The sequence below is a fragment of the Mauremys mutica genome, chromosome 4 (assembly GCF_020497125.1).
Source record: "Mauremys mutica isolate MM-2020 ecotype Southern chromosome 4, ASM2049712v1, whole genome shotgun sequence".
Lineage (NCBI taxonomy): Eukaryota > Metazoa > Chordata > Testudines > Geoemydidae > Mauremys > Mauremys mutica.
The window spans coordinates 107,966,120-107,989,213 of NC_059075.1; the positions used below are offsets into that span (position 1 = coordinate 107,966,120).

Below are 23,094 nucleotides of genomic sequence, written 5' to 3' on the forward strand. Positions count from 1 at the left end.
TTGTGTGAGTGATGGTGAAGTCCTTGCAAGAGGGTGCAATTGGATATTTGCAAAAGTGACCGGTGTAGGAGAACGAGAGTATTTATGAGCTGCTCCTCTCCCTCCCCCCCCCTTCTTCCTTGGTTGCGTGTGGAGCTTGGGTTTTGGAAACAGAAAAGCAAAAGTTCCCCCCTGACTGCAGTTCCCCTTTCGGGTCGCTAGAGGGACCTCAAATGACGGCCCAGACTGAGTCGCCTCACTTTAAACTAGAGGGCTGGACTTCTCCCAGTGGGAGCCTAAGAGGTTAAAAAAGGGAACGGTGGCACAAATTGCTGGCTAGGCTGTAACAGCATTGCACGGTAGGGACTCATGTGGGGACTGGCTGTATATGCACAGCTATAGAGGTCTGAGATGGGAGCTGTGCTCTGCAAGGGGGTGGCTCAGCCTTAGAAAACTGGTGTATGTCTGCGCACTGTACCTGGTGGGGCATTGCTCTTCACTAAGGGGAGGGGAGTTGAGACCTGTCATTGAGGGAACGCAGGAAATTCATATGCTAGCTCTGGACTCCTGAGTCCTCGTATGAATGGAGATACTGGCATCGTGCCGGGATTCCCAGAGTGGAGTTGGAGTGTAGCACACTTTTTTTTTTAAATGGATTTTCTGCTGCTTGTGCGTGTGTGCATATGTTCATTTAAAGCTTAAAAGTAAATGAGAAGCATTGCCCTTGTATACCAACACCACAGCCAGTGTCGGAAACTGAATAACGGGTGATCATGGGAGGCTGTGCATGGAGAATGATATATGGGACTAACTAGGAATGTTTATTTCATAGACAAATACTAAGATCACCTTAAGTGTGTGTGTGTTTATATTAGAGGGTTCAAGGCACAACAGTCTGATCTGCACTCAAATTAGGGGTGTTTAGATCTCACATCTATTATATGAGGTCATGCAAGGTCACCTATGGGCTATTGGACAGAACTTTAAATAGACCTCTTCTAACGAAGTCTTGCATGCTTTTCTTAAGTTGTTTGGCGGGGGAAGAGGGGAATATTAAGATTGTGCATTGTGTGGAAGGGACAGACAGTTCTTTAGCTTCAGAGCCTAAAGAGATTATTAAACACTATTCTGAAAAACACTGCAGCATGTTCGGTCTCAGAGGAATGAAAATTCAGAGAGGAAAAACAAGAAAACGAAGCCAAAATGGAGTGAGAGTTAATGGTTGGCATGTAGCCTTCTACTTTGTGTGGAGTCTTATTTTTTTTTCTTCCTTCCTTCCCAATTGCTTTTCCCTACGGTAATTGTTTTAAGAGAGCAACTTGGAAAGGTTTTAGCACTCTGTTCAGCGGTAGGGAATTGGGGCACACGAGGAAACTTAGATTTAACATAACTATACCAGCAGATGTGGCTGCCTTGCTTTCAACCAGTGGTACGTTAACAGGGTTTCTGATACACTAGGTCTTGCTCAGGCAACATCGAGCAACCAAGTGTAAAAATAAGACTTGTGTGGGTGGTTTTAAATAGAGACTTTGGGAGAGCCTCTGTTTTAAACCCTTAGGTTGGAACTTCCCTATACAAAGTATATAGTTTTCTTCCTAACACCAGGACAGGCTGTGGAGCCCAAGGTTTGCAGAAAGAGGTTTTGTTTTTTTGACATAACAGGTTGTTGGGCTTTTATTTTCCCCCTGAGTTTGTTTGGATCAATGTAGGAGAGTTCAGGAGTCTGGGTCCAAGGTTTTGTGAGGGTGACTCCGGTTGCATATTAAGGAAACAATGAAACACCATAATCTGGGGCTGTAAAACCAGATGACATTTCTGGTTTGGGCTTCTCTGGATCAAAACTGACAAGTTTGGTGGTGGGGAGAATGGGTCACAGTTGTAAAACCAGCTCCGATTTGTTGACAGGCACATGTTCACTTAACCTTTCAAAGGGGCTTTCTGTGAAAATTCATAGAGGGATAAACAAATTCACTTTTCCTACAAAAAAAAATTGTTGGAGTTTTTCCCCTTCCCAGCAAAATCTCAAAGCCAAAATGTGTGTGTGTCTGTGTGCTTTCTACTGATGATCCTTTACTATAACCTGTGTGGGAGGATCACTGGCTGGACCAAACTACTACACAGAGTTTTCATCCAAAGCCCAGTGAAGTCATTGCGAGTCTTTCCATTGATGACAGTGGGTTTTGGATCAGGCCCCAGCTGCATAACAGAGCATTATAAGAAGGAATTGCTCTAGTTTTTAAAATAAAGAAAACATAGGTCTTATTTTTAGAGAGACAGAGAATCTGATGCTTTTCCAGGATCACGTAGGAGCACTGCAGGTGGCCCACCTTCTCCTGTCCACTACCAGTGCATATCCTGGGATTGAGCTCTCAAATCCTACTTTGGTTTGTCTTTGCTTTAAAAGCTTCTATATCTAGAGAATGGCTGGGGCGATGTGTGTGTGGTTTACTGGCTTCAGTGAGAGAGGGATAAAATACACACACTGATCACTTGTATGAAATGGAACTGAAAGGGTTAACCATGCTCTGCCGAGACCTAAAGCCAGTTCAATGTGTTGTGGGAATATCACTGGCCAGAAAACTCCAATCACCACAATTTCTGATTAAACGGCTTAACTCTTCTCTCTTTATCGTTCCCCTTGCTTTGCTGTATTTGCTTCCAAAACCTGGAGTAAATCAGAAAAAGTTAAATGAGGCAAATAAGGCTGACTTTGAAATCCCTTCTCCAGATTCTGCCAGCTGTCTTTAGAGGAGTTAAGCAAGATTTCATTTCCCTTTTTAATGCAATAAATCAAATATTTCTGGGCTGCATACCAAAGTTTGTGCAATACACTCCCGAGTAAATAATACTGAGTACCCCTTTCACCTTTTTCTAGTTTGATTTTTTTCCCCCCATAGCTACAATAGTCTTTGCTGGGGAAACTAACACCTACTGTACAGAGAGAGACCCCTTCATCCCCCAGTGTGGGGCAGAGGGAGCTGTGGGGTATGAAGGGAACCCTCTTCCCAGAGTGGGGCAGAGAGGGAGCACATTTCCCATTTAAGACACAAGAAAGTAAGAGCTAACATAGTGTTGCCAGCCTCCGGCATATAACAATCATGCCAAAAAATCATGAGATTGGCTTAAATCATGTGATTTTTAAAACTAGCACACTTGGGGTTCATGTTATCTGCCTTCTGGTGTTTGAGAGCTGTCCTTTCATCTCAACCATGAGGGCTAAAAACTTCTTCTTTTTTTTCTTTTTTTTAATGAAAGCTGAGTGTTTCATACAAACACATGATTCCAGGACCTAGAGCTTTAAGGAAACACCAAATATCATGAGAACTGGTAGCACTGGGGCTCACTAAGCATGTTCCCAGGAGCCACACTGGCACGTTGTACAAAGATTACTCACTTCCAGACTAATGCATAGCATAGGCTTCCTTCATAATACCACTGTGCCATCTGACGTGGCACTTGGCTCTGAGTTCCTCCCCCTTCCTATACGGGGAAGGCTTCTCTCTTCTGACTGTTAGAATGACAAAGCAGTCACAGTAACATGGGATGAAGGTATTTCACAGCAGACCCACACTTGTGACATTCTAAGTATTAAGATGAAACACCTTCCCCTGCCCCCTTATAACTTCCAGACACTCCCAGGTCTCTGGAGCGGTAACATCACCTCTGTCCTGGGTGTGTGTTAAGTCAACGCCTGACTTTCAGAGATGCTGAGCATCTGCATTCTCCCATTGACGTCAGCTGGAGTTCTGGATACTCAGCACTTCTGAAAATCAGAGTCCGGATTCTTGTTTATACTGCCAGAGTGGTGACAAGGGGCCTTTAGAGAGGAAGCATTTCCCAATGGTTTGGGCATCAACCTGGAATTTGGGAGCCTGGCTTCGCAACAGACTTCCTGTGTGACTTTGGGCAGGTCACTCAATCTCGCTGCGCTTCGGTTCCCCATGTGTCACTGCCCTGTCTCTGAGGGGTGCATTGAGGATAAAGTCATTAAAGATTGTGAGGCACCCCAACAGTATGCTGATAGGGGAGGCACATAAGTACCTGAGATGGTGTAATTGAGAATCAGGCAGTCCCTGTGTAACTGTCATGCAATCTTCTGCCTAATATGGTTGAATACATGAGCTTAAGTCACTCATTAAGTCTATTAACCTAGGCTTAATTCTCCCTTGCCCTGTTACACGCGTAATTACTTACACCAGGGCACAGTGAGTGTGAAATGCTATCACATGGGAATTGCAGCTTTACAAACCCACTCTGTAATATAAGCTTTTGTGGGCTACAGCCCACTTCATGGGGTGCGTAGAATGGAACATATATTTCCCAAGGGGAAGAATTGGACCCACTGTCTCTGACTCAAATCTTGCAGATTGGGCCATCTCTTTAATTTGATCCTTCTGGTAGAATTAAATTCTAAAGTGGGCCAGACCAAAGAAGGAAAGTTTGGTATCTTGCCTGACTGGGAGCTCACACAGGAGAGAGACATCACAGGGGTCTAGTAGTGTAAGCACAGACCTGCACACAAGGAACTTCTGCATTCTCAGCTCAGCTCTGGTCCAGTACCTTCGGTTGGCCACAACTCGTTGGCCTCTTCTTCTCCAGCACTTGAATGGAGCTAACATACCCAGTTGACTGTGCTGTATGTCGTTAAAAAAAATCTGTAACAGCAATAGGGGAGGCTGTGCCACAAGCTTCAACTCACGACACAGCAGAGTGCAGGTATCCTGCATAATCTCACATGGCCACTCACGTGTTGCTGGCATACCACTGCATGGGTGAGACTGCTATTGCAGCATCTCTGAGTACCACTCAGGGCTCGTCTAATTATTATTAGGGCTGTCAAATGATTAAAGCAATTAATAGCGATTAATCACAGTTTTAATCATGCTGTTAAATAATAACAGAATACCATTTATTTAAATATTTTGGATGTTTTCTATATTTTCAAATATATTGATTTCAATTACTACACAACACAAAGGACACAGTGCTTACTTTGTTATAATTTCTGATTACAGATATTTGCACTCTAAAAAGGATAAACCAAAGAAATAGTATTTTTCAATTCATCTTAGGCAAGTACTGAAGTGCGATCTCTTTATCATGAAAATGCATTACAAGGTGGGGAATTATAGGTAGGACCTTGTAGATATAAACAAACTTGTCTTAGCGATTGACTAAACAACAAGTAGGACTGAGTGGACTTGTAGGCTCTAAAGTTTTACCTTGTTTTATTTTTGAGTGCAGTTATGTAACAAAAACAAATCTACATTTGTAAGTTGCACTTTCACGATAAGGAGATTGCACTACAGTACTTGTAGGAGGTGAATTGAAAAATACTGTTTCTTTTGTTTATCTTTGTTACAGTGCAAATATTTGTAATAAAAAATAAAGTAAGCCCCGCACTTCACATTGTGTAGTAATTGAAATCAATATATTTAAAAAATAGAAAAACATTCAAAAATATTTATAATAAATTTAAATTGGAATTGTTTAACAGCGCAATTAAAACTGCGATTAATCACAATTTTTTTAATCAAGTTAATTTGTTTTGAGTTAATCACTTGAGTTAACTACGATTAATTGACAGCCCTAATTATTATCATTTTTTTATACTGGTATAGCCATACTGTAGCTATAATAGAGAAGAAAATCCTGTATGGATGAGCTTCACTGGGACAACTTTAGTGGCCCGTGGAGGCTCCAAATCAGGGATCAGGGCCCCACTGTGCAAGCCATTGTGCAAACAGCCTCCTTCTCTGAAGAGATTACTATATAAACTTGCCCCAGTTTCAGCCCCACTTTACCCCAGTGCAAATGCATCTGCGCTGGGGCTTTACATGAGCGTAGCTTATATCAGTGCAAAAATCCCTGAAACAGACAAGCCTTTTTAGCTAGTCTCTGGGAAATGGGGTGGAGAATAGACACACCTGACTCAGTGCGGGGCCAATGGCTTGCTGCAGGTGAATAAAATTCATGCTCTTGTCTTGTTTGAGCTCCTTGCTTGTTGAACAGTGCTGTGGAAGCAGATGGTAGAAGCCTGTTATCATCTAAGGGAATCCTAAGTTTGATTTACTTGACCAATCAGCCTGGGTAACTGAGAGGAAGAATTTGCATCCTCCTATCTTATGTTGCAGTGGGCCTGGAAGAGGCAACTTTTGTGTGGGTTCAGTACAGGGGCTTCTCCTCACACTGCTTCTCCGTTAGACCCCGACCTAGAGGGATGACTTTCTCTGGAGGGGAGAGGGATATTCAGTCTCCCTCTCTCTCCCCAAACCGGCAATTTCATCTGGGGCCCTGTACACTGATGCACACAAGTAGAGGAACAGCTCCTCTGCTGAACAATGTGGAAACGTTGTGCGGGAGCAGGTGTCGCTGAACGAGCAGAGAAATTACAATGAACTGAGGAGAGAGCGAGGAGCCAAAGACAAATGTTACAGTAAAACTAGCCACTCAAGGGACACAATGCTACAAAAAATAACCATGTTTAAACTCGTATAAAACATGCTTGTGGCCCAACAAGTTTTCTAAACCTGGTGGGTTTTTACTTTTCTGTGGGTAGAGAAAATCATATTATAATGACATTATAGGATAATTGTTTAACCCTGGTAAGGACTCTTTGACTTCGTGTCCATGCAGGCAAGAAGAAATAGCATTATACACACAGCGGAGCCAACCTGATTTCAGAAGAGTACAACGAGTTGATTTTTTTTTCTTAGTGAAGACCCACCCCCCCAACATGGTGCTGTGCATCTTACATCTTAGCCAGAAAAACTTCTTGAGTAGGTTGAATATTGCCAGCCATTTTCAGCCCTAATTTATTTGTATTCTGCTAGTGCCTAAGACCTCATTGTGCTAAATCCTATACACACAGTAAGAGACTGTCCCAGCCCTGAAAAGCGTACAGTCAAAATAGATAAGACAGACAAAGGGTGGAAGAAAGGGAGTATCATCCCTATTTTACCAGTGGGGAACTAAGGCAAGGGCAGATTAAGAGACTTGCCCCAGGTCACACAGCAAGGTTGTGGCAGAACTAGGAACTGAACCTAGATCTCTCTGACAATGGGCAGCGTATCCCGACTGGAATTTAGGAGGCTTCCTCCTGCAAAGTGATTTTGTAACCAGAAAAAGAAAGGCTTTGTACATTTGCGGAAGTGACCCCTGAAACGCCTCTCCCCTTCCAGATTGGGGTGGGATGTAACTGGAGAGGAAAGAGAGCAGATCGAATGACCTCCAGGCACTCTCTGCAAGTGACAATGTCACAGAGGTCAGAAGGCCCCTACAGAACTTGTCATGTGGTCAAGCCTGCTGGGTATTCCAGAGAATAAACATGGCAAATGGATAAATAAAGGTCTGTGGGACTGTGTAGTGTTGCAGCTGCTTTAACCAAGGAGAAAGTGCAGCACTAGGTAGTAAATATGCTTTTTGCTTGCTTGCTTGCCTGTCTGGTTTCTCATTACATTGATCTGTGGAAGGGAGGGGAAAAAATACACGCAAGGTGAAAATCACCCTGAGATCTGTCTGGAGAGAGCCAGCATTCAGAGTGAGAGGAGGGGTTACAGACTAGGCAGTTCATTGGATCACACATGGCCATATCGGTATTGGGTTAGATTACAGCATCAGTACCATCTCTGTCCTCACAATCTTTAATACAGGACATTAAAAAGGGGCTCGGTACCTGAGTCATTGGGTCATTTTTAGGGTGGAGAGTAAACTGATGGCACGAGTTTACTCTGATTGTCTCCTCGCCGGTATGGGGAGAAGGGGTGGGGGGCCAGCTTAGCACTAAATAACAAAACAGGGGTAATTTAAGTCTGGAGGTGCTGGCATTTTCCAAAAGAACTAAAGTTTTTTCCCCACAGAACTGGAGTGTATCAGGTCGCACTGCTGACAAAAACTCTCCCTCCTGGTATGTTTTTATTCTCTCATGGTACATGGTAAGGATGGGGACACTAAGGGAAAAACCAGTTGTGGGCAACTCTGCTGGGGCCTAGGCCACAGCTGCTGCTTTGGTTAAGGTGAAGGCTCTGGCAGGGAGGGGAAGAGCCGAATACTCCATGGAGTAACTCCATGGAGGCATTTGGCCTAAGGTGTTTAGTCCACGGGACTCTGTGGCTACTTGCTGCTCTGTTTTCTCTGCTAGTGCACACAGGTGGGTAGGAAAGGAGCTCTCTCCCCTGTTCTCTGTCTGGGGTGGAGGGTATCACTTCCAGGGCAGAGGACTTGTAATGAGTTTAGACTAGAGGTACTAGAGAGGAACCGATAGGTCTAGCACTAACTCACTTCAGAATATCCCATTGGTTCACTTATGCGGTTAGGATGGGGATAGAAGTAGGTAGCTGAATACTGGCTTGTTTGGTGAGGGGTGGATCGGAGGACGTGACCTTTGTTTCAGAGCAGCTATCCCGTGAGTTTTGGACAAGACTTCTCTCTGGGTTGTGAAACAGTGAGACTCTCTGTGCATGGCATCTTTCAGAGCAGTCCCACAGTGCTGACTGGCAGCAAGGGAGGCGGGGGTCACTTGCTTGCCTGACAGATATTCTTAAAGTGTGACCCTAGCTACTATTGCAGATAAAAGTATACAGGCTTGTGGTTTGGGAGAGGATTTTATCAGGGTTCTTCCAAGCTTCGGAGACAGACAAAGCCCGATATCTTTGTCCTGCTGCGGAGGGTTGTTTTTTTGCCCAGATTTGTCAAACACAAAATTAAGCAATCCCCTTCTGAGGAACTGACTGTGGTGGGGTTGGGGGTAGGAGGAACTGATGACAAGTTTCTTGGTTAACCATGGTGCTCATGTGAGCGGGAGGTTAATTGGAAGTGGGGAATGATTTGGTTGTCTTTAAGCCCCATATCAGCTGCTTGTGCAATGACACTGCCTATACACCACCTGCTGCCCTAGTGATGAGCTGCAAGCTTAGCTTAAGCCCATGGGATGTTAAGCAATCAGAAGCCTCATAAAAATGGGATAATTGTGCTAATTAGATATCACAACCGTGATGTTGCTACATCTGGGATATGACTGAAGTGCACAGGAAGTACTGAGGTAATGCCAGGGAGCATTGGTCACGACTCCCAGCCCAGGCCATTAAATCAGGTGAAAGCCTTTTCATAGGAAACACTCTAGCTTGGAAGAGTGTATGAAAATGAAATCATGGCTCAGTGATATTCCTGGTGCTTCTCAGTGGAGGCATTGTGCAGGCCAAAGCCTCAGTAAGTGATTAAGAGCTTGATCCCCCATGAAGTCCCCACTGACCTCAGTAGTGCAGGGTCATAAGAACGGCCATACTAGGTCAGATCAATGGTCCATCTAGCCCAGTATCCTGTCTCTGACAATGACCAGTCTCAGATGCTTCAGAGGAAATGAACAGAACAGGACAATTATTGAGTGATCCATGTCGTCCAATCCCAGCTACTGACAGTCAGAGGTTTAGGGACACCTAGAGCAGAGGGTTGCATCCCTGACCCTCACTATTAGCCACTGATGGACCTATCCTCCATGAACTTATTTAATTCTTTATTGAACCCAGTCATACTTTTGGCCTTCACAGACACGCCCCCCCCCCCGGCAATGAGTTCCACAGGTTGACGTGCATTGTATGAAGAAGGAATTTCTTATGTTTGTTTTAAACCTGCTGCCTATTAATTACATTGGGTGGCCCCTGGTACTTGTGTTATGTGAAGGAGTAAATAACACTTCCTTATTTACTTGCCCTACACCATTCATGATTTTATAGACTTCTATCATATTCCTCTTTAGTTTTCTCTTTTCTAAAATGAACAGTCCCAGTGTTTTTAATCTCTCCTCATATGGAAGCTATTTCAGACCCCTAATCATTTTTGTTGCCATTCTCTATTCTTTTTCCTATTCTAATATATCTTTTTTGAGATGAGGCGACCAGAACTGCATGCAGTATTCAAAGTATGGGTGTACTGTGGATTTATATAGTAGAATTATATTTTCTGTCGTATTATCTATCTCTTTCCTAATGGTTCCTAACATTGCTAGTTTTTTCACTCACCAGAGCAGCGCCTCCTGCTGGCCATCTCAGAGATTAGCTCTCTCAGCCAATGCACCCTCTCCTGGTGGTGCCTCCCCCACTGCCTTCTCCTTAGTCCAGGAGCCACAGCGTCCTCTTCATGACTCAGCCCTCCAGCTATGTCACCATCCGTGTTGTCTCCCTTCCAGGGGGAAGTATCTCAAAGTTCTACAGTCCAGCCACTTCCCCATTGGTGAGTGGGGGGGGGACGACCCAGACCTACCCACTATTCCAGGTCCCAGCGCAGGGACCCTGTAGATAGCAGCATCCAGATAGCCCTCCTTAACTTCTCCACCAGTGCTGCTTAAGTCCCCTGAGCCACTTCCTCGTGGCTCCAGCCCCTTCTTCGCCTTCTTCTCAGGGCCTCCAGCCTTCAAGTCCCAGCAGCAAGCCAGGAGCTCCCTTGGTCCCTGCCAGCAATTGTTCTGTCCAAGGTGCTACCTTCCTACAGGCTGCTAGGAACCCTCCTTGGGCTCCCTGCAGCAACTGACTTACTCTGGCCCTGCAACTCATTTTATGTGAGACCTCTGGGATTTGCTGTTCTGTACAGTCTCCCTCCAATTGACTGCTTCCTGTACAGCCTCCCCCATCACAGTCTACCACTGTACGTTGAGAAGGTATTTCCAGAGAACTATCCGCAATGACTCCAAGATCTCTTTGTTGAGTGGTAACAGCTAATTTAGACCCCTTCATTTTGTATGTATAGCAGGGATTATGTTTTCCAGTATGCATGACTTTGCATTTATCAATATTGAATTTCATCTGCAATTTTGTTCCCCAGTCACCCAGTTTTATGAGATCGCTTTGTAACTATTTGCAATCAGCTTTGGACTTAACTATCTTGAGTAATTTTATATCATCTGCAAACTTTGCCATCTCACTCTTTCCCCTTTTTTCCAGATCATTTATGAATATGTTGAACTGCACTGGTCCCAGTACAGATCCTTGGGGGACCCTTCTATTTACCTCTCTCCACTGTGAAAAATGACCATTTATTCCTACCCTTTGTTTCCTATTTTTTAAACCAGTTATTGATCCATGGAGGAGCTTTCCTCTTATCCTATGTCAGCTTACTTTGCTTAAGAACCTTTGGCGATGGACCTTGTCAAATCAGCCTCTGATTTGGCTTTCTGGAAGTCCAACTACACTATATCCACTGGATCATCCTTTTCCATGTGCTTGCTGACACCCTCAGAGAATTCTAATAGATTGATGAACCATGGATTTCCCTTTACAAAAGCCATGTTAACTCTTCCTCAACATACCATGTTCATCCATGTGTCCGATAATTCTATTCATTACTATAGTTTCAACCAATTTGCCTGGTACTTAAATTAGGCTTACAGGCCTGTAATTGCCAGGATTGCCTCTGAAGCCCTTTTTAAAAATTGGCGTTACATTAGGCATCTGCAGGTCATTTGGTACAGAGGCTGATTTAACCTATAGGTTACATACCACAGTTAGTAGTTTGGCAATTTAATATATGAGTTTCTCTAGAACTCTCGGGTGAATACCATCTGGTCCTGGTGACTTATTGTTTAATTTATCAATATGGTCCAAAACCTCTTCTACTGACACCTCAGTCTGAGAAACTTCCTCAGATTTCAGAGGGGTAGCCGTGTTAGTCTGGATCTGTAAAAAGTGACAGAGTCCTGTGGCACCTTATAGACTAACAGAAGCATTGGAGCATAAGCTTTGACGAAACGAGTATTCACCCACGAATGCTCATGCTCCAATACTTCTGTTAGTCTATAAGGTGTCACAGGATTCTTTGTTGCTTTTCTCAGATTTGTCACCTAAAAAGAATGGCTCAGGTGTGGGAATCTCCTTCACTTTGCCAGCAGTAAAGGCACCGGTACAAAGAATTCCCCGAGTGCTACTTGATCATCCTGTGGCCCCACTGATTGTTTGACAGGCTTCCGGCTTCTGATGTACTTAAAAAAATTGTTTTTAGTTTTTATGTCTTTTGCTAGTTGCTCTTCAGATTTTTTTTTTGGCCTGCCTAATTTTACTTGACTTGCTAGAGCTTATGCACTTTTCTGTTTTTCTCAATAAGATTTGACTTCTAATTTTTAAAAGAGGTCTCTAACTGCCCCTTTTACTCTGTTTAGCCATGGTGGAAATTTTTGGTCCTCTTACTTATTTTAATACATTTGTGACATACATATAATTTGAGCCTCTATTATGGGGTGTGTGTGTGCAGCTTGCAACTATTTCATTTTTGTGATTGTTCCTTTTAATTTCCGTTTAACTGGCCTTCTCATTTCTGTGTAGTTCCCCTATTTTGAAGTTAAATGCTACTGTGGCGGGTTTCTTTGGTATTTTCCCCTTTACAAGGATATGAACTTTAATTACATTATGGTTGCTATTACCAAGCAAATCAAACGTATTCACCTCTTAGACCAGATCCTATGTGCTATTTAGGATTAAACCAAGAATTGCCTTGCCTTGTGGGTTCCAGGACTAGTTGCTCCAAGAAGCAGTCATTAATGGTGTCTAGAAATTTTATCTCTGGATCCCACCCTGAAGTGACACATTCCCAGTCAATATGGGGATAGTTGAAATCCCCCATTATTATTGAGTTTTCTGTTTTTGTAGCCTCTCTAATCTCCCTGAGCATTTCACAATTACAGTCACCATTGTGGTGAGGTGGTCGGTAGTATATTCCTACTGCTATACTCTTATTACTCAAGCATGGAATTTCTATCCATAGAGATTCTATGGTACGGTTTGATTCATTTAAGATTTTTACTATATTCAGCTCTATTCTTTCTTTCACATATAATGCCATTCTCCCACCAGTGTGATGTACTGTGTCATTCCTATATATTTTGTACCCTGGCATTACTCTGTCGGATTGATTATCATCGTTCCACCAAGTTTCTGTGATGCCTATTATCAATATCCTCATTTAATACCAGGCATGCAAGCTCACCTATCTTAGTATTTAGACTTCTAGCATTTGTATACAAGCACTTAGAAAATGTGTCAATATTTAGTTGTCTGCCTTCCTATGATGTAACTGAATAGAACTCTTTTTTGTTTGACTGTTTCTCTTCAGTTCCTACCTGTACTTTATCAACTTCTATCGTCTCCTCCTTACTAGGATTTAGAATATCCCCTGTAAGAGATGTGTCTGTCTGAACCTTGTGCTCCTCTACACCTGTGAGCTGTCCCCCAGCCCTTAGTTTAAAAACTCCTCTATTATCTTTTTAATTTTACAAGCCAGCCTGGATATCTGGCCTGAACTGAAGCATCTTCCAATAGGAGCATTTTAGGAGTGTTGCCAGGTTAGGAAGACTAACAAGACTAACAAGTACCCTCTGTACTGGCTCGTGGGAGCACAAGCCAGAACTACAAGGGACAGTGGCAGATCGTATCAGTTTATAGCTCCTGTTTGGACCAGCAAATGAGGATATGATGGGCATCTTTCTGTTTGCAGCTTCTTCAGAACATGTCTTCATACAAGCTAGCAAAATCATGTGCTGGTCATGGAAACGAGGCCTGAATCACAGAACTAGGTTAGGGATGTTCTGAGCTGGGGCTCTGGTTCAGGTCCATCTCGAATAAGAAATCAAACATTAAAATTGTAACAGGAAAAAGAAGACACTCACTGGAGGAGTCCTCGGCTCCCCTTCATATTTCCCCGCCATGCTTGGCGCACGTGGTAAATAGCCTTTTATTTTTTCATAATTTAAAAGGGACTAGTAACCATTTTAAGGTCAGATTATTTCTATCACTGGTGGGTTGAGCGATACTCTACTATGAAAGTTGGTAGGAAGGACGGCTTTGTGGATAGGGTATTGGGTTGGTACTCAGGAGACTTGAATTCAATTCTAGGCTTAGTCACAGACTTCCTGTGTGACCCTGGGCAAGTCTCCTTAAACTACCCTAGGCCTCTCTTCCCCATCTGTAAAACAGGAATAAAACCATGCTGCTTCACCAGAGTGAGCTGGATAAAAATCCATTAATAATTAAGAGTTGTTCAGATGCTCTGGTGATGAGAGCTTAATAAGTACATAGCTAATACAGCATTTTTTTCTCACTAATTTTGGACCTCAAAATTGCCTTATTCCAGTTGCCATCTTGCCATTCTTTCCCCCTGCAGTTCTGATTGGATTTCAGCAGCCACATTCACCATGCTGCTTTATATCAGGGTTTTCTCTGGAGGTGCTCATCACTGAGGTATCCCGGTCTCCAGTCATGCATGGGTTTAGCCTCTTCACCCCTGAGAGGTGGTATCACCCCCATTTAAAAGAGGCTGAAAGTGGGACACTGAGGTAAAGGGGCTTGCCTAAGGCCACCCAAGGGTGTGTGGTAGCACTTAATGGAGTTACATGCACACCCATGTGGAATCAAAATCAGGCCCTAACATGCTAGGGAGGGGAACCTGAGGTACAGACTTTGTGATGGAGGGCATTAGGCATTGGCCTTTAAACCTTCTGGAGATCTGGGTTCAAATCTTGATTTAGGCCACAAATAAAATAAGATTAGTTGGTTGTGTAACCCTAGAGACTATTGGCCTGCACGGCCACCACCACAATCAACTTTCCCCTTGCCCCCCACACATTTGGCAGTCACTGCTCAGAGGCCTGGGACTGGAATAGAGGGGGATGCAGCACGTCAGTACTGAGGTTCATGGCTGGAGTTGAACAGAGAAATGGTAGCACATAACAGTCCCACGGAATCACAGTTTAAATTATTGCTGTGGAAAATGTAGCCCTACCTACGATGCCTTAGCCCTAACTTTTGGTGTCTGAAAGACTAATGTGGTGTTTCCATAAGGAAGAGAATGGCAGTTCTAAGGGATCTCTTTGTAACCCCACCTTTAGTCTCCCAAAGATTGTATTCAAAGCTCAGCCCTTGAGATTGGCTGAGCAAAAAGGAGAAGAAACATCTGATGGCAGCAAATAAGGCCACCTGTCCTTGGCCATGACAAAAATGGGAACTTCCCTCAGAGGCAGAATCTTCTCTGGGTGACTGAGAGGTGTGTTACTTTGAGGAAGCCAGCTGTATGCAAGTGGCAAGATGAATGTTGTCTGGCAATTGCTTGTTTTTATCCACTGTCAGAAGAGTCTGAATGCTTCGCAAATAAGCAAAAGAGCATGTGGTTCTCCTTACACAAACAGTCACAAGCTCTCCTGTGCATGCACACATGCATGTTGTGCTTGGTGCCTTGAGAACACTCGAGTGGGGTTCTGCACCATAGTTAACATTTTGAATTTGTGTCTTTCAGGTGCAGAGGATGTGCGCCTCTAGGCGGATACTGCTGCTTGCACTCACCTTCCTGGCATACACAGCGGACTCCACGTCGGCATATGGCACTGCTGAAACGCTCTGTGGTGGGGAACTAGTAGACACATTGCAGTTTGTCTGTGGGGACAGGGGCTTCTACTTCAGTAAGTAGCTCTGGCATTTTTTTGTGTTGCATTGACTGGCTACTTGTGCATCAGGGAAGCCGGAGGAGCATGCAGCAGGAAACATTCTCCTCCAAAGATACATTAGTGCAGACACAATCACACATGCTTCATCCCTGTGGATGAACAGGCGACTTCTAAGAGCACTGGTCCTATGTCCCTGGTGGGCAGCTCACACTACTAGGATTCAGCTCATTTCCAGGGAGACAGCTCATTCTAAAGATCTCTCTGACTGGAGGTGCCATATTGCGTGCTCTGGTATCAATACCCCCATGTGCTGACCGAGCATTAGATCTAACATAACTTACCCGGGCTCAATGCACCACCCAAAAAGTGAAGGCTATGGGAAATACACTAGCAGTTGTGATAAGACATGAGGGCATAGATTCTCTACTCTCTTGCACTTTTGTGTCATCACTTACACGAGTATAAAGTGGAAGGTGTCAAATGCTACACAAATCAAAATTGTAGCATCTTACACCTATTTTGTGCAGGTATAAGCGACTACCCAAGGAGCAAGACTGGAGAATCAGGCCCCAAGTGTGATGAAGACTCTACCATACTGGAGGAAGCCCTTGTTTTTCATGCATGTGGCTGTGCCAGAAGTGTCAAAAGGAAGCTGCCTGTTAAGCTAGGAGTATTCGCTGGGTAGAAAACTCCCATATCCGAAGTGGAGCAGGGAGATTGCTGGGAAGTTGATCACAGTGGTGCAAGAATGCAATTGCCATAATGATTTTCCCAAGTCATTTTCTTATTACTGCATGCTCAATCTGTGCCCTGCATGTGTGAAAGCTTGTACATACACCCAGACACACACATCCAATCAGGCATTCCACATACAGTTTTACCTGAAGTTTATGGACAAAAGCTGCCAATAACAATATAAATTGATGTAAGAGGAAATACTCATTTTTCCTTTTATCTGTGCAGCTCTGGTTGTCTGTATTTGTCTGTTTCAGGCCACTCCCAGTGAATTTCAAAGTCCCCAAGCATGGATAATGACCCACTGCTGACAATAGTGGTTAACAGTCCTTTCTCACCCTGTTGCTCTACAACTGGTGTCAAAAAAAAAATTGTTTAGCTGCTGGCATGCAGGGCAAAAATGTCTTCAGCGGCCTTACTGGAAGTATGATAGAGACCCAATCACATCACACTTTCCTTAACAATATCACATCATTTTGTCCCATTTATACTAGCAGCTAAAGGATTCAACAACTGTGAGGTATAGGAGGGAAAGGAGAGGAAGGATGAACATACTGCGGTTAGCACCAGGCCGTTTTCCTCATGTAGACAGGGTCACTCTTCATCCCTTCAGCCTTACATTGGGCAAATTCATTTCTGCAGTGAGGATGCAGCTCCACTGGTTTCAGTAGAGCTGCACCCTGAATTTGTCTCAAGAGTCTTGTTTAGGTGTTTCAATCAAAGGATGCTATTTCTCCCCTCCCCCAATTAAAGAATACTTACATCTTGCTATTCGCTTGCTGACTGAACTGCTTTAATCTAATTACAGGAGTAACACTGAAAGACAAGTATAATTGGTAGGAAGATGACCAGGAGAGGTAAAGGTAGATGAACTAATGAATTCGATGCAGATAGCAAATACACTCCCTGTTATAAATTCTCCCCTCCCTTACCTCCAATCTGACTTTGAGAATTTCTACTAATTAGCTTATCTAAATTAGTAACCAACTGTACAGGATTTATTTTGAGATACAGGGGAAATTTGCTTTCTGAAATATTGATATCTTAATCTCAGTTTTCAGGGGGAAGGGGAATTGATACATTTAGAAAAGAACCCAAATCTCAGCTTTGAATCTCCACCCCCAAAGTGTTTTGATCTGAACTTTGAGGTTTGGTTCAGCTCAATTGATGTCGCATCAGCTCTATTGTTTTGCCTCATCTCACAGGAGCAGAAGGAGGTTCCAAAACGTTCATAGTGCAAGCCACATTGAGATTGTCTCCTAGACCCCTCACCTACAATTCGTGGTGGTATAGAATCATAGCATCATTGAACTGGAAGGGACCTCGAGAGGTCATCTACTCCAGTCCCCTGCACTCAAGGCAGGGCTAAGTGTTATCTAGCCCATCCCAGAAAGGTGTTTGTCTAACCTGCTCTTAAAAATCTCCAGTGATGGAGATTCCACAACCTCCCTAGGCAATTTATTCCAGTGCTTAACCATCCTGACAGATAGTTTTTCCTAATGTCCAACCTAAACCTCCCTTGTTGCAATTTAAGCCCATTGCTTCTTGTCCTATCCTCAAAACGTTAAGAGGAACCATTCTTCTCCCTCCTCCTTGTAACAATCTTTTATGTACTTGAAAATTATCATGTCCCCTCTCAATCTTTTCTTTTCCAGACTAAACAAACCGAATTTTTTCAATCTTCCCTCATAGGTCATGTTTTCTAGACCTTTAATCATTTTTGTTGCTGTTCTCTGGACTTTCTCCAATTTGTCCACATCTTTCCTGAAATGTGGTGCCCAGAACTGGACACAATACCCAGAACTGGACACAATATGGTGCACTGTCCCTCGACTGGCTGTCCCAGTGGCACAGCAGTGTAATATTAAGAATGTATTTTTAGCTGCACTGGTGTGATTGAGCAGCTGATTATAAACTGTCACCATGTCACCAGCTACTTCTCTGCTGACCACTAGCAAGTGCTCCAGGGGCTGCAGTTCTGGAAGGCAGTTTGGAGCACTTCCTTTCTGTTGGTTAGCTTAGCTGAAAGAGTTTGCAGTTCTAGTTACTCTTTCTGTTCTCCTCTTCTGCCTTCCACTTTTCCTTCTGTCAGGAGACCACATGCCAAAGTTCTGCTGAGACTATAGGACCAGAGACTTGCTTTACTAGCCAATTGTGAAGAGGATAACTCTGTCTGGGTCTAACACCTCTTCCTCTCTGTCTATATATAGTTGAGTGTCTGTCTCTCTCCTTTTGTGTATTTTTCTCCCCTCCCCCACTCTGGGGAGGAAGGGGAATGGGGCTTTTGTTTTGCTGACATAGGGACCTCCTTTCACCTCAAGTAACCCTTTCTTCCAGTCCAAAATAAAAACACTTTTGAAGGCAAATAAGCAGCTTCATGCCAAGTGGCAAATACTCTTTTCTCTCAATTTTTCTGAAGAGTCCCTGTGCCCAGGGAGAGGAAATAAAACCAGCACAAGCCCATGTTAATCCTTTACTACCTAACAAGGGGTGCTTCATAGGACCCACAATGTAAATCAAATTACACCTGGCAAGTTATGGGAACATGTCACTATACTGAGACACTGGGCACAGAGGAGCATAGCATAGAAACATGCTTATTAGCTCTGAAAAAGCCCTCAGTGGCATCCGAGTTAGAATGCACCCTAATGGTCTAAGGAACTTTCTCTTTAGTTTATCTCCTGCTCGTTGTGCTAAACTGAGTATTCGGAAAATTCTGGCTTTACTTTTCAAAACTGGGGCCAGATTTTTCATAACTGCTTAGCACCGAGCAGCTCTCATTGAGAACACTGGCTGTTCAGCATGCTGGTTAAACAGTGCTTAATTTGTAATGAAAGAGGTGCCGGGGCTCAAGCAATTAGGTGCCAGGGCTCAAGCAAATTTTTTTTTACTTTCATAACTGATGCAGCAGGCCCAGAAGTGCTGGGGCTATGAACTGCCAAGCCTAGAGGTGCTGGGACTGAGCTCTGGCAAGCCCCGGCACAAATGAAGCACAACATTTGCATGCATAGATGGGAGGTGAACCTGTTGGATAATCTGCCCCGCCCCCCCCCCACACACACTGATGAGCTTCACCTGCAGCTATCAGAGAAAGGTCTAAACATTAAAATGTGTTGACTTATTTCATGCATTGCTTGTCTTCCAGCACTGGGATTTTCATAGGAACCTCCTGCTATACATCAGTATGAAAGGAAATAATTTTTAAAAGTCAATTAAAACTAAAGCACTAGGCAGGCATCACTGAGAGGCACAGCACTGTTGCATTTATGTGCCTCCATTAGCCCTGGTTGCTGTAATGTCTGAGCACCTCTCAAACATCCCGGGCCTGATTCTCCATTGCCCTGCACTGTGTTATTGCCATTTGCACCAGTGCATGGTAGATGCAAGATCCTATCAGATCAGAATGGCAACACTTGACACCCACGTTAAACAGGTGTCATTGCCAATACAAGGTGCAAAGCAATGGAGAGCTGGGTCAGTGGATTATCAGTGTTGAAACTAACTTAAATGGTGGTGCCTAGTTAGTTACCAGAGGAACATTTCTGCTGGGTTGTTAGTACAGGATGACACAGAGTCAGTCCTGGTGCTGGTGTTGCTTGACTGAGGGGATGGGATAGCTGAGAGAAATCATCTCTTTTTATATAAACCATAAAAAAAGTTTTGCACTTTTAAAAATACCTTTTGCTTTGTCTGCTTTGGTTTCTCTTGTCTACTTAGACAGTAAGCTCTGTGGGACAGGGTTTGGCATTCTCTGTGTAGCATGCAATACTATGGGGTCCGGATGCTACTGTCGCCCAACAGCGATAAACGGAAATGGAGAGGATGTACTTGCTGCTCCTCAGGGTCCCAGTCCTGTAGCCCTTACTCCTGAAGAAAACTCTGTGAGAAAGCCCACTGATGTTTAAATGGAATTCACACATGAATGAGATCTGCAGGAATAGTCCAAAGGCAACAGTTCTTCTGGGTGTACTCCTAACTCCAGGCATTAAACTCCCACACCCTTTAGATATTTTTTGGTTTAAGCCAGTGGTTTTCAACCTGTGGTCTGTGGACTCCTGGGGCCTGCACCTCCATTTGTCTAAGATTTCCAAGGGGCCTGCACCTCCATTTGAAATTTTTTAGGGGTCTGCAAATGAAAAAAATGTTGAAAACCACTGGTTTAAGGTGATGGGGGAGTGGGGGAGGGAGTGGAGATGTTGTTTCTCTCTGTTCTGCATGGAAATGAGCTAAAACCTTAATATTTAAATCTAGATCTTGTGCACCCCCAGGGGAGCAGGGTTGGGAGAATATTTTGATCTGGGATTCCGCTTCAGCTCCTCTCCATTTCTGTATTTAGTGAGAGAGGATGCAAAGGTGTTTTGCGGTGCGGAGAAAAAACTGTTCTGAGACATGCAAAAAAATGTACATCCTCCTTCAGCTGGTATCATATATGTGCTTTTCCCCTCCATCAAATAATTTCAGGTGGAAATTTGGGAAGAGACACTCTGAAAACATTTTGCAATGAAAACTCCTATGACCCCTTCACAATGTAGTATAAACCTCTCCGCTTCGTAGTCAGGTCCTCTGCTGGTATAGATCAGTGGAGCTTTTGCCAATTTATACCAGCTGAGGATCTGGCCCTAGCGGTTAAGTGATCTTGCAGGACTTTTGGACTGTTCTTGTATTTGAGCAAGACACTTGTGAAGTTTTTCCTCTGAGGCTGATGAGAGGAGAGAGTGGCAGAAAACCAGCTCTCTAAAACAAGTTGGATGTCAAAACACCAAACCCTGTGTGAATGTTTTTGAGAGAGTTTCCAACTCGCTGCTACCCTGACCCTCCTTCAGTCCAACACAGGGATGCAAAGGCAGCATTGAAGGCTGTCCTTCTGACCAGGAAGCTTTTTGCACCAGTAAGAGTGACTGCACTATGAGCAGGATGATGGTGATTTAGGCCCAGAGGCATTAGAATGAGGGGTGCAGGGCCAAGAGTCTGACACCAGGATTAGGGCCTCAGCAGGAGCAAGGGACTCCTGCTATTAGCAAAAAAACAGAACCAGGAAGAGGGGTGGGTAGAAAGGAAGACCTGGATCTGGAGTTGTTGGAATAGGGGCCAGTGGAGAAAAGGGGTATGGGGGGGGGGGTGTCTGACTTCTCTGTAAACAACAGCTCCTGTTTCCTCCTTTCCAACAGCTGATAAGAATTTAGCTCTTTCCAACAGCCACTTATGCTGACAGGGCACATTCTTTCTCTCTGCCATTCCTCACAATAACACTAGGAAAAAAAGGGGGGGGGGAGCTGCTGCTGGGTGGGGGGAGGGGCAGGCAGGGGGACTGAGACAATGGCTGTGGCTGCCCAGCCATCTGACAAAGGCTCTCTTGTTGGTCTCTACATTCCTCTGACGGGAGAGGGGATTGTTTACACCCAAAGTCTCATTCCATTTGGCTTGGTGCTTGACTGATTGGAGCCCGAGAATCCTAAAATTTCTCCTGTGTGTGGCACGCAAACAACCAGTGTGTACACACTGTTCCTTCCCCACACAGCCATGAACAAGTACATGCATTTCCCCCACTCCATGCAAAGATGTGCATGTGTGCATTTTCCCCCCACATACATACAGCTATGCACGTAGAGTCACAGGACTGGAAGGGACCTCGCAAGGTCATCTAGTCCAGTCCCCTGCACTCATGGCAGGACTAAGTATTATCTAGACCATGCCTGACAGGTGTCTATCTAACACGCAGTCTCCCTTATGCATGCATACATTTGAGTGCATGTATGGGTAAGTGCTAGCAGCAATTTTGATTGAGAAGCTGATAGAGGGGTGGGGGAGCCAGAGAAATTCAGGGATGACCAGTCTAAGCAAACCTGTCCCCACTTTGTGGCTGGTGTCCTGGGGCTGTTTAAATTAAAGGAACAAGTCAGCCAGCACCTCTCCTCCTCCATGAGCTCTAAAAACAAGCTCTGAACATTAGGTGCTACTCTGGTCTGTCTGCTTTCTCCAGATACCAGCTCTCCAGCAATGGGCTCCCAGACCTGCAGCATGACCCAGTGACACTTGTTGCTATGTCACACTCCTATGAAAAGCAGAAAGGTGGTCACCTGACATCTGCCCAGCCACGCCTGCCACACTCACTTTGAAATGTACATTTGATTTGGCAGATCTGAATGTAGGTGACATGAGCAGGACTGGATCTTCTTCCTCCAGCTCCTTACTATGTCACCTAGGATATGCATGTGCATACACCCATGTGCCTCCTGAAGTAGCACTTGTTTCACATCATACTAAGGGAGAGGGAAGAAGTGCTATCAAAAATCCTGTTTGCTACTTACATGCACGACAAAGCTGAGGCCTGCAGTTACTCTGCAGATATTTGCTCTGCGGTGTAAGTATTAGTGATAGTAGAATCTACATGACTATAATAATATTACCTAGCTCTCTTTTCATCAGCAGATCTCAAAGTGCTTTACAAAGGAGGGCAATATTAGCTGCATTTTACAGGTGGGGAATCTGAGGCACAGCAAGGTGAAGTGATTTGCCTGGAGTCACCCGGAAGCCCAGTAGCTAGGTGACTGAGCACAATCACTTTTTCTTGCTGCAAATCAAAGCAAACATCTGTGCAGAAAATTAGGCACCTAAGTAGCACTGGCCTGATTTTCCCACAGATGCTCCATAGCTCACACTGAAGTCACAGGGAGATGCAGGTGCCCATCACCTCTGAAAACATTGACCAGAGATGATGCATAATACTTTGCTATGACATGCACTGCTCCAGCAGCGTTCATGTGAGCTAATATTACTGCTAACTCTGCTCATTCTATAACATACTTCAAACCTTCCCAGGGGGGCTTCCCAACTCGGGTGTGAAGTGATCGAGGAGAGGTCCTGTTTTTAAATGATAATAAAAGTGCTAGGGATTCTGGGTAACCTGGTACATGTCAGCAGTACTGGGGATCGATTTCAGAGGAGCATGCCCAGTAAGCATA

General features: G+C 44.2%; 1 protein-coding gene across 1 annotated transcript in view; it reads left to right on the forward strand.

Moving 5' to 3' along the window:
• IGF2 (insulin like growth factor 2) overlaps nt 1-23,094 on the forward strand; it is a 36,527-nt gene that overhangs the window by 747 nt on the left and 12,686 nt on the right. Inside the window, exon 2 of the mRNA XM_045015043.1 lies at nt 15,250-15,412. Within this exon, the coding sequence (XP_044870978.1) occupies nt 15,250-15,412 (163 nt within the window). The remainder of the gene's footprint in view (nt 1-15,249; nt 15,413-23,094) is intronic.